Source organism: Dunckerocampus dactyliophorus, chromosome 2 (genome assembly GCF_027744805.1).
Source record: "Dunckerocampus dactyliophorus isolate RoL2022-P2 chromosome 2, RoL_Ddac_1.1, whole genome shotgun sequence".
Lineage (NCBI taxonomy): Eukaryota > Metazoa > Chordata > Actinopteri > Syngnathiformes > Syngnathidae > Dunckerocampus > Dunckerocampus dactyliophorus.
This window is the reverse complement of record NC_072820.1, coordinates 5,456,197-5,470,511: the sequence shown is the minus strand read 5'-3', so window position 1 is coordinate 5,470,511 and position 14,315 is coordinate 5,456,197. Positions and strand designations below refer to the sequence as shown.

General features: G+C 39.7%; 1 protein-coding gene across 1 annotated transcript; it reads left to right on the top strand.

The window, feature by feature from the left end:
- Window positions 1-382: 382 nt before the first annotated feature.
- Window positions 383-12,935, top strand: si:ch211-188c16.1 (uncharacterized protein LOC562677 homolog). The gene is made up of 19 exons (XM_054769551.1): window positions 383-532; window positions 937-1,876; window positions 1,942-2,130; window positions 3,538-4,045; window positions 4,103-4,209; window positions 4,297-4,322; window positions 4,420-4,460; window positions 4,546-4,590; window positions 4,765-4,897; window positions 6,804-6,963; window positions 7,047-7,170; window positions 7,239-7,270; window positions 7,929-7,992; window positions 9,525-9,556; window positions 9,795-9,858; window positions 11,992-12,093; window positions 12,182-12,195; window positions 12,398-12,431; window positions 12,588-12,935. The coding sequence occupies exons 1-19, from the start codon at window positions 524-526 to the stop codon at window positions 12,655-12,657; spliced, it is 2,694 nt and encodes an 897-aa protein (XP_054625526.1). The 5' UTR covers window positions 383-523; the 3' UTR covers window positions 12,658-12,935.
- Window positions 12,936-14,315: the final 1,380 nt, after the last annotated feature.

The following is a 14,315-nucleotide window of genomic DNA, read 5'->3' as shown; positions in this document are numbered from 1 at the left end:
GTGTAAACAATAAAGAATTGTATGCATCATCTGATTACAGCACATCTAACAATGTAGAGTTCATATAATGATGCTGATTTCCCCTTTTAATCGCACTGATATGAACAGATAATACTTTAACTGGATGAATAGTAGCTATTCCGATTTTGTAATATATATAAATTTAACCTATTGTACTATAAATGGCTATATTGTATAAACTAATTAAAAGTGTCTAGAAAACAAAATCCAAATTTTATCTGAATTTGGCAGCAAACCAAATGGAAAGAACTATTAAATGTATTTTCGTGATTTTTGTCTCCTTGAGCGTGCTCGTTACTACGAGTGCAACGTCATGAACGCGCACGTACGGGGTGACGCGCAGTACGCATGCGCACCACAACACCGGTGGTGCTTTCTAAATTGTTTGCGTTAGCGTCGTTTGCGATTAGCAGACAACTTTACCTGAAATTTGTTCCCATAAGCTAAAGAAAAAAAATAAGCCACTAAACGTCAGGCTGCGTGATGAAAAAAACGAGATACAATGGAGGAGGTAAAGAACTTCGCATTGTGTTGGCAATTAGCGTTATCTTTACCTGTGCTAGCTTAGACGCTTCTCATTTAATTACATTGTGCCTCAGGTAATGTTAAGTTGTCGTGTATGATTAGCTTATTTCTAGAAAAGCAATTATAAGCCCATGGTTACTATTTTACTCAAAGACATGTTAGTAATTGCTAACAATATATGGATTCAAATTTTAAAACGGTGTTTAAATTTAACAAGATAAATCTAAAATAGAATTTATAGGGAAAACAACTAATTGCATTGCTTTTTTTGTGTAGAATGCTAGAAGATATTTGTTGATGAGAATTTGTTTGTGTAACATTCCTAGAATAAGTAGTCCATACTTAATTTTTATATTTTTATGTAAGTAAATGATTGTTTCTGTTTTTCAGGAGAGTGCAATCAATTTCAAAGCTCTGAGAGCCAAGTTTCAGGAGGAGGCCCTCCTGGTTCAATCCAAAAGCGCTCGACCAGCTGTAGCTGAGAAACCCAAACACCTTCCTCCTGCTGGAGGCCACTGCAGTTCAGTGGTTAACAATATCAATATTGCCACAGAAAACAAGACAACAGTGGTTCCCAGAGTTATCTTTAGAGATGGACTGCGGGCTTCTGGGGGAAAGCGGCCAATTTCTTCTCCACCACAGCCTCAGCAGATCTCCCCCTCTTCCCGATCCGCTAATGGAGAAAGCACGGCACGGCAGTCCTTCAAAGAACGCCACATGCCACGGGTGCTTCCCGTCCTGCCCGGAAAAGAGCAAAAGTGTGATGCGCAACCCAAAACGGAGACCCAGCCGGAACTAGAGACTGTGAAAGAAGTGCTTCCGCAAACCAAACTCAAGAAGAAGAACTTGCTGCTTCCTTTTAAATCTAAAGTGTCAAAGTTGAGCACAGAAAGCGGAGGGGAGCACACATACACTGAATTGACCACCAGACCTTCCAGTGCTCCTGGCGAGCTGCCCTCTGTGGAAAAACAGACCTCAGAGGATGGCGTTTCCCTCCAAGGTGACCAATCAACCAGAGAGGGCCGCCTCTCCAGTCCAGATGTCTCTGTGAGTCCTCCGTCAGCAGAGACAAGCATTGACTCGGACAACCGCATCATTAGCACCTTGGAGAGAGCCAAGAAGAAGTTCTCCTACCGGCAGATGTTGATCTCCAGCAAACCAAAGAGTCTGCGTTCCCCTGACTTCATATCACACGAGAGGGCATTCCCTCCGCCACCAAAGAACATGGAATACGTGAAGTCGGACCTACCTTCGCCTCCACCTGCATGTCTTCCACCCCTGGCTTGCATCTCTGCTCGACCTTTCTCCAGAGTCAACAGCTCCGCTCGAAGTATACTGCACTGTTCTTTCACTCTCTCTGCATTTGAAATTAATCATGAATTGGTTTCTCCAAAGAGCCTGCAGTAATGAAGCAATGTGGCCGGGAGAAAGCTGACCCTCCTCCTGCAACCGCCGCACTTCCTTCCCGCTCTGCTCCTCCAAAGAAGCCTCTGCCTGATTTGAGATCACTGGCGGTAAAGCCATTAAAGCCCCCCAGACCTCCATTATTAGATCTCAGCCGTTACCGACAACCTCTGGTTAATGGTGTGTTAACGTTTTCATTCCTCTTTCCTATTTTTTTTTAGCTGTGGGTCATGTAGTTTTGTATCTTCTCCTATTTTCTTTGGACATCAGTGGCTGCGTTATTCATACTGCTGTTTGCATGCATACGCTCCCAATCAAAAGTCCTGGAACAGTGAGAACAGTTCCTGTATTTTCGCTGTAGTTTTGGGTATGACATAAAACGATGAACACTAGACACAAATTAAACATTTAATTTCTTTTGAAATTACTCTATTCGGTGTCATCTTTAACAGGTAATAGTCGTGTAGTCTGGAGATTGGTGTGGCTCGTCTAAAACCTTTCACTTCTTGCCCCTGAAGAACTCGTTTCTTGTTTTGTCTCTGCGGTTTGGGTCCTGTCAGTGTTTCCCCACAGGGATGTAATCTATTTGTGGTGGCGGTGGGTTGCCGAGTAGGTGCGTAAGGTTAAAATTTGCATCATTGGCCATCGTAATCATATTTGGCATTTGCAAAAAGTGACTCAAAACCTTAATATAAAGCAAATATGTTTATACAGGGGTGTCCAAACTTTGTCCACCGATGGTGACATACTGAAAAATGAGGGCCACTATGAGACTTTGTAGATATGCCGAGAAGTTATGTATATTTCAAGAAAAAACTGCATCTCAGCTTTGTGATATAGGTTAAAAGGAGTATTTTTAGTATGATGATTTTTATTTTCTAAATATTTCTACTTTCTTCTCAAATAAGCTTCATAAATTCCATCCCTTATAATTACGACTTCATTTTGTTTTATTTCTCATGTTATGACTTTAAAAAAGTATTTTTTCTTTAATATTTCAACTCTATCCTACTAAAGTGACTATTTTTCCTGATAATGTTATGAGTTTATTCTCATAAAATTTAAACTTTTTCTTGTTCTATTACAACTTTTGTATATTAATATTTTGACGGTATTCTTGTGAAATTACCCCTAGTTTAGAACTTCTTTCCCTTACTTTGTTTGCCATCTTTTTTTTTTTTTTATGTCACAAACAAAACTGAGCCACCTCTGAGTGCTTTTAGATGCAGGAGGGGCACACTTTCAGAAGAGAGATACGTGCTTTAACTCCAGAGTCTCCAAAAGGCTCTCCTAGATTTGGCATTAGTCGCTTTTCTGAAAAAAAGTATGTTGAGGTGGTCTGATTAATCACTAAGTATAGTTGGCAACACCATCATCTTATTCACTGGCAGACCAGGTGTATTATAATTTGTTTATATTAAAGGGTAAACAGGTAGCACCAAATGTATTTGTTTGTGGCGGCCAATGAGTATATGGGAAACATGGTCTTTTATGACAAACCTGTAATAACAGAAATGAATTGTTCTCAGTGCTCCAGTTTGTTGGTGGACATCTGCTTCAGTGATGCTATCTTTTGCATGCTACTAGATCCCACGCAAGGGCCAACTGATGCGCTACAGTCGGAGCATCTATCCATCTCCAATACTGTCCTGGATGCTCCTGAATTTCCAGACTTTGAGAATACAGAGATGGAACCGATACAGGCTGAGACTGTTGACATTGCCGCTCTAGATCTAGAGGTTCTAGATTTCGGAGCTCTTAACTCTCCACCTCCTGCACCAACTGACTGCGGAGTCCCTGATTGTGAGGCTTCTCAGTCGGACACATGTAACTCCACAGGGGCCGCTGAGGGCCCCCTCATTCAAGAGCTGAAGCTTGGCAGTCTGAACGGAACACCACATGAGCCAAACAGCTTCCCCGAACCATCAAATCTGACAGAGTCCATTGCACAGTATCCTTGGAGTGACGGCGCGATCGTGCCTCCTCATCTTGATGAGATGGAACTGTCAGCTGCCAAGTGGCACCCCGGCCCTGAGGAAAACGCGCCGGGTTTCCAAGAAGCACCAGCCAATGACGAGATTCACACGCATCAATGGTGAGATCTAATCCAAACCTTTTTCACCGGCATTTTGCTCATTTTTGTTCATCTTAGTGTCAGTGAACTAGACTATGAATGTGATAACGTGTATGAAGATGTGGAAAACCTCAACAAGCTCATCCTCTGCCAAAACTCACGCAAGCAAAAAGTCAACCTGAAGAGTAAGGATACTTCCTTATTTGAAGCTTTTTTTTTTTAAATCAAACCCCGACTGAGATTAAGGTCATTGTCAACATTTTTTTTTTCAGATCCATATGCTGACAACCACCCAGTGGTAAATCAGATGTATTGTTTATCTAATTTACTGTGTATAATTTAAATATGTCCAGTTGTTACTCCGTCTGTGCTGAATTTATTCTCTTTACTTCAAGAAGGAGGAGGCGTCCCTTAACATTTGGCCACGGAACCCATGGTATGTGCGGAGATTTTTAATTGACATTGATTTTTCCCAGATGGAGGACAGCCTTTGATTTTCTCCCACTGTGATGATCAAACAGGGGCGCCGTACCGGGAGAACATTCATCCCTTAATCATGTCCACAGGTATGTAACACATCACTCATACTTTACATTAAAAGAAGACTTTGTGCCACAAACTAGTTCCATGCCGTAAAAGCCGTATGGCATATGGTTCTATTCACACTCAGCCCGTCTTACTTCTAACTTGTAATGGAAAGCGAGCGTTAGTCGCTTCTGTGCAATCCGCTTTGTTTTCAGCAAGGAACGCCAGAGCCCCAACACCGCTGACTATAAGGAACAGAAGAAGAGAGAGAAGCAGCGACTGGAGAAGGAGAAAAAGGAGCAAAAAGAAAGAGAGAAGAAAGAGAATGAAATGAAAAAGAAGTTCAAAGTAGGTTTTTTTTTTTCAATTATTTTACGCCAGGGGTGTCCACACCAGTTCCACCTAGGACCACATAGTGAAAAATGACAGGATGCAAGGGCCACTTTGATATTTTATAAAGTAACACACATAGATGTACTAAGAAGTGATGTATATTTCAAGAAAAAACTGCATCTCAGCTTTGTGATGTAGGTGAAAAAAGTCTATTTTTAGTGTCAACTTCACTCTTTGCGCTTTTTTCCCTTTTTTTCCCCCCAAGATATTTCAACTTTCTTCATAATCTTCACAAGTTTTCTTCTCATAATATTATGGCTTTACTGTTTTCCCATAATCTTCTAACTTTTTCCCCGAGCAAATTGTCCAAAATTTTATTTAGTTTTGTTTCTCATATTACCACTGTAAAAAATAACATACAGTGTATTTTATATATATATATATATATATATATATATATATATATATATATATATATATATATTTCACCTCTGTGCTACTAAAAAGGCATTATTTTTGCTTCATTCTTATAAAATTGTGACTTTTTTTCTCCTTAGACTACAGCTCTTAATATGATGACTTTATTCTTCTAAAATTACAGCTGTTTTAATTATTTATTTTTTTTAATTTTCCCAACTATTTCCAACTAAAAATCAGCTGAGATGACTGCTCGCATCCAAAACACACTCGTTAGTTGGGACACTCATATGCCAAGGTAGCACTGTATAAATGACAATTTAAAAAAATACTTGCAGTGCTCCAGTACCTTCTCTTTTCTCTCTGGCCTTTGAGACTCAACATACTCCCTGACAGCTCAACACACAGCGACATTAGATCCAAATAACTTTGGTCTTGTCAAGAGAGCCATCTGCCAGGGCTTTCAAGCTAAACTCACCATTCAAAATACCATTTTCTTTGTCCATTTCTGCTCAATGTTTGTTCCCGTTTGTGGCTCCACATCAATTGCCACAGTGCTGCAGTTCCTCAAACTACGGTGTGGGCCAAGGGTCAAACAGGACATGCTGATATTTTAGTTTTTTTTCAAGATGTAAAAAAATCTCTGAAGAGGGTATAATAATGATAATAACATTTCTTCAATGTTGTCAGGTCTGCTGCAGGCTGGGTGTATTGTGGTAGTGGTGTCATTGTGACACACAGTGGTGTCAAATGTCATAGAAAATGTAGTTCATCTATCCATTGAGTGCACAGGCGTCAAACTCAAGGCCCGGGGGCCAGATTTGGACCGCCATAGCATTTTATGTGGCCCATCAAGGAGATACTTATTTTATTTTATATATTTACATTTTTATATCTTAATTTTATGTAAAAAAAATATTTCTATATACAAACATATATATTTTTTAAAACTTATTTTTATCTATACTTTTATTTGTTTGACTTTTTAATACAGGTATTATATTTTTCTATAATTTTATTATTTATTTATATGATTGTAAAAAATATTATTTTATATATGTTATTGTTTTTACTTATGTAAATATATTTTATATTAATTCAACAATAATTTAAAATTATATATTTTAAATTAATCTTGGTTGGTGCCTAAGTAATTTTTTTTGTTGTCAAATCCAATTTAAAAAGATTATTTTGTATTATTTATTAATGAATAATTAATTATTAATTATATGATAGATGTATACTCAAAGTGAAAATGATGATAATCAAATTTGTCATAATGGCATGAGATTACAGGTGGCCCTCTGATGGTCACCATAACTGATGTGGCCCAAGGTGGAAACGAGTTTGATGCCCTTGATCTAGCGGAACAACCTGTTTTTCTTCCTGAGTTGAGGCCAATACTTTAAGGAAGTAGGTTTTCAGGGGAGTGTTTTAAGTATTTCAATGAATATAGTGACTTAATAAAAAAAATTGTCAGTGAGGCTGTGATGTGACTCTTTAGGTGACAGGCGACGAAGAGCCCATGTACCATGCTAAGGTGATGGTGGCCAGCAAAGTTCGGAAGAATGACCTGCCCGTGAAAAGCGGGGACACGGTCAGCATCATTCGCACCACCAACTGCCCCAAAGGGAAATGGCTGGCACGGGATGCAAGCAACAAATGTGAGTTTTAAACACAAAACAACTGTTTCAGTCTTTGTTCTGTTGAGTATTCCAATGATTGCACTACTCTCTGGCTTTGGCAGATGGCTACATTTCTGTGATGAATGTGGAGCTTAATATCAAGGAAATGCTCGAACTTGGCAAGAAGGCCCAAGCAGCTGGACGTGGTGGCAACCTGGAGGGAGACACCATCAGCATCGGGAGCAGGTACTCGATATGAGAACATCATTGTGGGTGTCACGACCCAACATTTTGAATTTTTGTTGTTTTTCTAGGTCCTCAAGCCACCCTGTACTAACAAGCAGTTGTAAGTATCACAAAAACATTATGGATATAGAGTGCAATATATAGTTTTATTAGGTACACCTCCAATGGAGATTGGAAGCCGAAGTGCTGGCCACTACAGTATTTCACCATGCTGGCCATTGATGCCAATTTTTTTGGTTGTAGTTTGTAGTGGTGTTGAACTGCATAAACAAGATGTTTTGTTTACCTTAATTAGGTACGGGGGGGGGGCAAATAACGCAAATACAAATATCTGTAACTGTGATGCAGTGCAATTCTATGTACACCAATGCAAACTATAAATACAATAATAAATGGTAAACGGTACAATAATAAACATTCTAAAAATAACAAGTCTGATAGTGTCAGTCACAAAAATGAATCTGTAAAAGTTGAAGATAAATGCTTTTGATTGGGCTGCAACGCAGGCTAAAGCAGACTTGTTAAGCGACACGAAGCAGAGGTGCTGAGTTTGGAAAGATACCTTAACAGCCCCAAAAGGCCTGACCCAAATACCTTTTAGTTTAGTAGTTGTCATATATCTGACAACTGTTATTTTACGATTGTGAAGGAATTCAATATAAGAAGTGGATTTGGGGTGGCTTGGTTGCAACCCTGCCAAACCTCAGTCATCAGCATGCGCACTTCTTAATTGAAGCCATTTGTTTTCCCCCCCTCAGTCACGGACGACAGTGAGGAGTGGGCCTGTGAAGATGAGACGCTCTCGCCCGACCACGACAGCCAGTAAGGCACAAAAGCTCCTTGTTCTTTTTGGTCGTTCTTCTGAAACCTGCCACAGTTTACGTGTACACTCAGCCCTTGCCACTTGGCGCTTCAAATTTTGTGGCTTCGTTGTATCACGGTTTTTCCAAAATATATTAATAGATAAATCATTCTGTTTCGTGGTTGTATACGGACCATTAGTCGTAAAAAAATATGCATATTGAAGCAAATTTTATGTATTTTTTGCCTAAATTAAGCATTTTCAAGCTTAAAAATGGCTACATGAAGTAAAATACCAATTTTAAGGCATTCATAGGACGTATTCAAAGACACTGTGAATGATATGTATGTGTCAGTAATTTTACCTTAGTGTTCATGAGACACAAGCACGAGACTTGATTGTCGGCACAACAGGCTTTTATTTCAGGTTTGAACATCTAACGGGTGCAATAATCTCGAATAAAAACCACTACGCTACTGTTGCGGCCGTAACCCACGCCAAGCAAAAATTCAACTCCACCGACGTCATGTCCTGTCCACCCTCATGTCTACTATATTGGGTGTGACGGTGACTATAGAGGTGTTTTTTCATGTCTAGTGTGTTCTAAAATGTTAAAAACCGTATTTAGAAGGTAAACAGGCTTTCTAAGCTGTGTGAAAATATTTCATTCATAAATAAGGAATCCTACTTGGAAATTCACTACGGGTCTGGAACCAATTAACAGCGATAAACGAGGGATTACTGTACACCTAAAACTTTTAACCTCAAATGTAGTTGCTTTGTTTCCTCAACTTCACTCAGTCTGCTCATTGTATCTCTTCAGTGTGCTGTTGCAGCTTGGTTGACCTGACGGTCAATGAGTAATCGTACTCTTCAATTAGGGCGCATGTGCACAATTTGGAACATTTTTATGTGTTTTGGCCTTTTCACAAAGTACCAGCTCCGTTTTATACAGAAAATTGCAGTGTGTCCCACACATTTAATTTATTTGCCACGAATAATAATAATAAATAGATTTGGCGCTACCTGTTGCTACCTGTTTGCCTACCTTGCTCATAAACACACTATAATGGGACTGTCCATGGTTGCTTGTTGCAAATCCATACAGTTTTGTAGCTAGCATTGTAGCTTCTTAACACACCTCATGCACACATACCACTGCTGTATTTTGCCGATCATTATAACACACATCTTCAGCGCACACTTACGCAGAGCCCAGGAAACATGAATGGCTTTTTTTTCATCGCCCGTGCGTGTTGTAAGGCGCACGCAAGCGTGTCTGCGGCTGCACAAAATGAAACCCCTGATAAGTCAATAACTTCATGTTCTGTTGTTAAATACGGTCTAAAAACATGAGATAACGTCCCACATTTCCTATGACACAAACCAAAAAAAAATCACTTTTACCCGTGTGCACACACGAGTTTTAACAATCTCCACTAATCTTGATGTAGATTATGTAAAAGGCGGTGCACCAGATACTATCAACAACTTTTTCATGTAATTCACTTTTAATCATCTTGTCCTTTTCTTTTTTTCTTCACCCTTGTAGCTTTCTCCAACAAACCTCAATGCCTGAAACATGTGAGTAGATTCCATACTGGGTTCTCTGAAGTATTTAGCCTCCTGTCCTGCCTTATTTGAAAAGGCAACATAACCTCTGCTTATGGTCTATCCATATGCATCTGGAAAGAAATATAGCAGAAATGCTGCTGGTGTGGAGTTTTCTTAGTCTCTGCATCTTTTCTCTCTCTTTATGTGACTGAGCCGACCTTTCCCTTCACTGTGCTCACCTATGCCCTCTGTCCTTTCACTTTAACAGCATGTGACCCAGCCAGCACCCAGCACATACTGAGCAATGCCAACATGGAGAGTCTGCACATTCAGTAAGTCTAATGTGGACAATGTTCATGCAGATATGATTATTATTTTTTGTTTTTTTTGCCTTTGAGGCAGTGTTTGAGAACGTATGGTTTATTTTGGCTGCCTTAGTTGAAATGACTTAAAATATGTTAACATAATCTTCCATGAAAATTGTGTAAGTGGAAGTCAGAATTTCCGTCGCATCAGGCATAACTAAACATTGAAATGTCAAATGTAAAAAAAAAAAAAAAAAATTGCAAAAAAAAAAGAAAAATGATACTACACTGGGACATGTAAAGTTCAATACCTGTTGAGGTTGTACAACTCCAGAATTCAACCAGATTGTTCAGGAAAATACATTTCACACAAAACATCAGCCTTCGCCTACATGACATCACGAAGGACGTCAGCCTATCTTGCAAGTCCTCAGTTTAGCAAAACTCCAAGGAAGAACACTGCTAATTATTTGCATATTTTGCTTTTTTCTTTGGCTTTTTTATGATGCTTTTCCCCAAAAGCATCCACAAGAGGTGAGAACAGAAGAATAGAAGCCAGCATTTACGTATTCAGGGCAACATAAACATAAATATTGTATTTATTTCTTTATTTATTTATTTATACTATTTACTAGAGCTGCAACTGATTATTTTCATACACTATGAGTCATCGCTCGTTTATCGCGATTAGTTAGTTCAAGACCCGACCGCGATAAGTGAATTTCTGCATTTCAACAACATTAAATGGAATATTTTCTTGGTTAGGGCATAGAAACCCTGTTTACAGTCTTCTAAATATAGTTTTTAACATTATTAGTGTCCTCTAGACATGGAATAACACCCATATAGTCACCGTTACATTTGTATTACCCATAGTAGATATAAAATTAAGACATATTAGACATACAGTTTACAGTAAATACGTAAGCTCACAGAGACTCGCACGTTAGCACTTCCTTGTTTTTTTCTGGCCAACGTACGCCCTGCCGTGGCTATTGTCTCATCAATGTATTGATGAACTTTTCCCCTTTTATCAGGCCTACATGGCCAATAGCACTTATCATAAATGAACTGAATTGAAAACATGACCACATGCAAAACCCCACACTTTTGGAGTGAAGGGGAAACAAGCCACCTCGTTAGTGTGGTGAAAGACAGACAGGAACATGATGTCTTTTATTGACAGTAGAGAGTACCGCAATGGTGAAATCTATCAAAAGGTGAGCAAGCAGTTAATGCGAAGCAGGGTTTGTATGAGCGCATCTTCAAATATGTCCAGAGGGCTCTGGAGATATAGCATGGCTTTGGATGGCACAGCTCCAGCTCCATTTCCTATTTCTTCACGTTCTCGCCTTCTGTTAATTAAGAAAGTGAGACAGAATAGTGTCAAGTACTGGTGGTGGGTCAGTACCAGCACCAAAACGCAAACAAAGGCGTTCATTAGCCGCCGTGGTGGTGGTGGTGTTGTTTTTGGATAGAGGAAGAAGAAGCAGGAATGATGCGCATTGCGAAGTTATGCAAAGCAGGGTTTGTATGAGCGCATCTTCAAAAATGTCCGGAGGTCTCTGGGGATATAGCATGGCTGTGGATGGCACAACTCCGGCTCAATTTCCAATTTCTTCACGTTCTCGCCTTCCGTTAATGAAGGAAGTGAGACAGAATATTGTCAAGTACTGGTGAGAACAAACAAACAAAGGCGTTCATTATCCGTCTTGCGGGTGTTGTTGTTGTTTTTGGATACAGGAAGAAGAAGCGGAAATGACGCACATTGTGTCATGACGTTTTCCTTGCGCCGAGATGTTGTCCGTGCGTTTTTTTGGGTTTTTTTTCACATCACGCATATAAACAGGTTATTCCGAATGTTTCAGAAACCGAAATATTGACCTCAACCCCGAATATTGACTGCATGTAAACGTAGTGAGTGTAAAGAACGTTAACTTGTACAATCTATTGGTGACAGTTTGGCTCTGGAACGGATTAAAGTTTTTTCTGACCGTGTCGGTTTTAAAGGTTGGGAAATTCAACGAATTCACAACATATTGTGCCTCCTTGAGCTGTTTGCAGGTTTGGAGTTTTGACTTTTTGTGGGAATCCTAACTGTCTTGTCCAGGTTGCTATGTAGATCTTGGATACGTTTGAATCTTGTGTTCACCTTTTAAGGACCAGACATGAGGCTCTGCAGAAGCTGGCCATCTTCTTTCAACACAACCAAGATGAATTTGGTGATGTGCCTGCTGATAATGGAGTGCCAACCCCTACCAAGTATGTTATTATGTCATCTGCAACATGTTTTGTTTTATTATGTGATATAACATTGTCCATTTTTCTTTCTATTCTGTCTGGCGCCAAGTGCTGACCCACCCAGTAAGTGTCCCTATGGCTCCACTGTTGTCACTACTAATGTCATGCTCACTGATAGTGCAGATGCTAAGAGGAGGCTACAAAGAAATCACTTTGAAGGACAATCCTCAACACCGTTTGATGTCTCGCCTGTGGCAGCTTGTATCTGAAGACATGGTGTTCCACTGAATGTGTATGACATTTTTATCTGTCCTCCTTTATCCAGGCTTCTTGTGCGCCGTTGAAGAGCCTCCATATCCGTAAGTATTGACGTCAAACAAATCAAGCGATGCAGTGTTTAGTTCTTTATTTGATTTTGCATACTTAAGTAATGCTCATCATGCATAAAGGCTCGGTGACAGTCTTGCCTCAGGCACATGCGAGAAGACTCACTTGTTTTTGGTTATGTATGACAGTGAGCATGAAGTCGACTTCTCGGAGCTGGAACTCCTTCCCCCGCCACCTCTGTATGCTGACACCTGCTGAGTAAAACATCCAATAGAATTGTAATCGACCGGTGTGTATGCAAAACCGGAAAAACGATGCACTTTTTGCAAAACTGTACTTTTGTTTTCACTTCACTCACTTGTTGTACTGTGCATACTGTATCTGAATCACATTTTTCTTTTTTGTGTGACTTAATAATTGCGTTGTTGCACAACACTAAGCACACATGACTACTTACACGTTGAAGTTAAAGCATGTTTTTCATTTTTTGCTTTGATTTGTTTTCTGAGTTACATTTAATAAATGTTTGTCATGGATTTATGCTTTGGCTGACATTTTACTATAAATTTTACACCAAAAATATGACCACTTTCACAATCAAATGGCATCAGTTGAAGATATGCAATACAGTATTTTGCCTTTCCATAGGTGTTATTGCACTGTTTATTGTGGTTGTAGTTTGCAGTGGTGTACAGCTATGCTTCAACATACCATCACCAAACACATTTAAATAGTAATAAATGAAAACACAACTGAACAGGCTCCTTTAACTATTATTAAGGGAGGGAAAAAATGGGAAAGGTTATAAAGGCATTTCTAAAGCTTTGGGACTCGATTTTCAGTCTCTTGTCACAATTTTGCCAGAAAATATCTTGATGATACCCAATACACGAAGTCCCCAACTAATGAACACAATTGGTTCCAGATGACCGTTCTTCAGTCGAATTGTTCTTAATGTAACCCGCTCTGTTTCGCACTGCCCGTAACGGGAGTAGAACACACGACCTTCGTAATGGGAGGCGAGGGCGCTGACCACGCGACTAAAAACCTGGACTGTCGGCGGCGTGTTCAGCGCAGCTCTTGAGGCAGAGGGAGTGAGGTTTACCAACGTACACTCGCACAGCCTCACAGGCTGGCACCCGTTACATTAAGTCGGGGAAAAGGTAATATTACCAATGATATAGGTACTACATGTACGTGAATACATATACAGTATATGTGTATGTATGTAAATATGAGTTTGGATGCAGTAGTAATATTAAACGAGGATAATTAATGAAAAACAAAAACAATGATATAATACGTAATGATAAATGTTATTTACCTTTGAAGAGGAGTGGTCGGGCATACGTCGTTGTGGTGGAGGAGGAGTTATTGAAAAAAAAGGACAAATGGTCGTCATCGTTAGACTCTTCTAAAAGAGGTAGTGTTCTGTGGGTGGTGTAGAATTAAGCAGGCCTATTAACTCTTCATAAACTTTAATCACACGCTCTGTCCGGGTTGTATTATAAAACTCAGCCTTCCTCTCTCCTCTTCCTGTATCTGTTGGTCCCATTAGCAGTGTCACAGTGCCCTCTGCTGGTCAAGTATGTAGCAGTATAAATATGGACTTATAAGGCAAAACACATGAAAAAATAGACCAGTCGGCTTGTGTTCATATCTCCGAATGTTCGCACATCGGATGTTCGTTAGCAGGGGACTTAGTCTACTATGAAAAATGTGGTCTGACGAGACAAAAGTTGGCTTTTTGGAAGGTGTGTGTCCTATTACGTTTGGTGAAAAAGTAATGCTGCATTTCAGAGAAAGAACCTCATACCAACAGTAAAATGTGGTGGTAGTGTGATGGTCCGGGGCTGTGTTGCTGCTTCAGGACCTGGAAGACTTGCTGTGATAAATGGAACCATGAATTCAGCTGT

What these genes read in the sequence shown, in the direction of transcription:
- si:ch211-188c16.1 (XM_054769551.1), top strand. An exon ending in CCGACAACCTCTGGTTAATG is followed by an intron (nt 2,131 to 3,537) that starts GTGTGTTAACGT and finishes GCATGCTACTAG; the next exon opens with ATCCCACGCAAGGGCCAACT. An exon ending in ATTTGGCCACGGAACCCATG is followed by an intron (nt 4,461 to 4,545) that starts GTATGTGCGGAG and finishes ATGATCAAACAG; the next exon opens with GGGCGCCGTACCGGGAGAAC.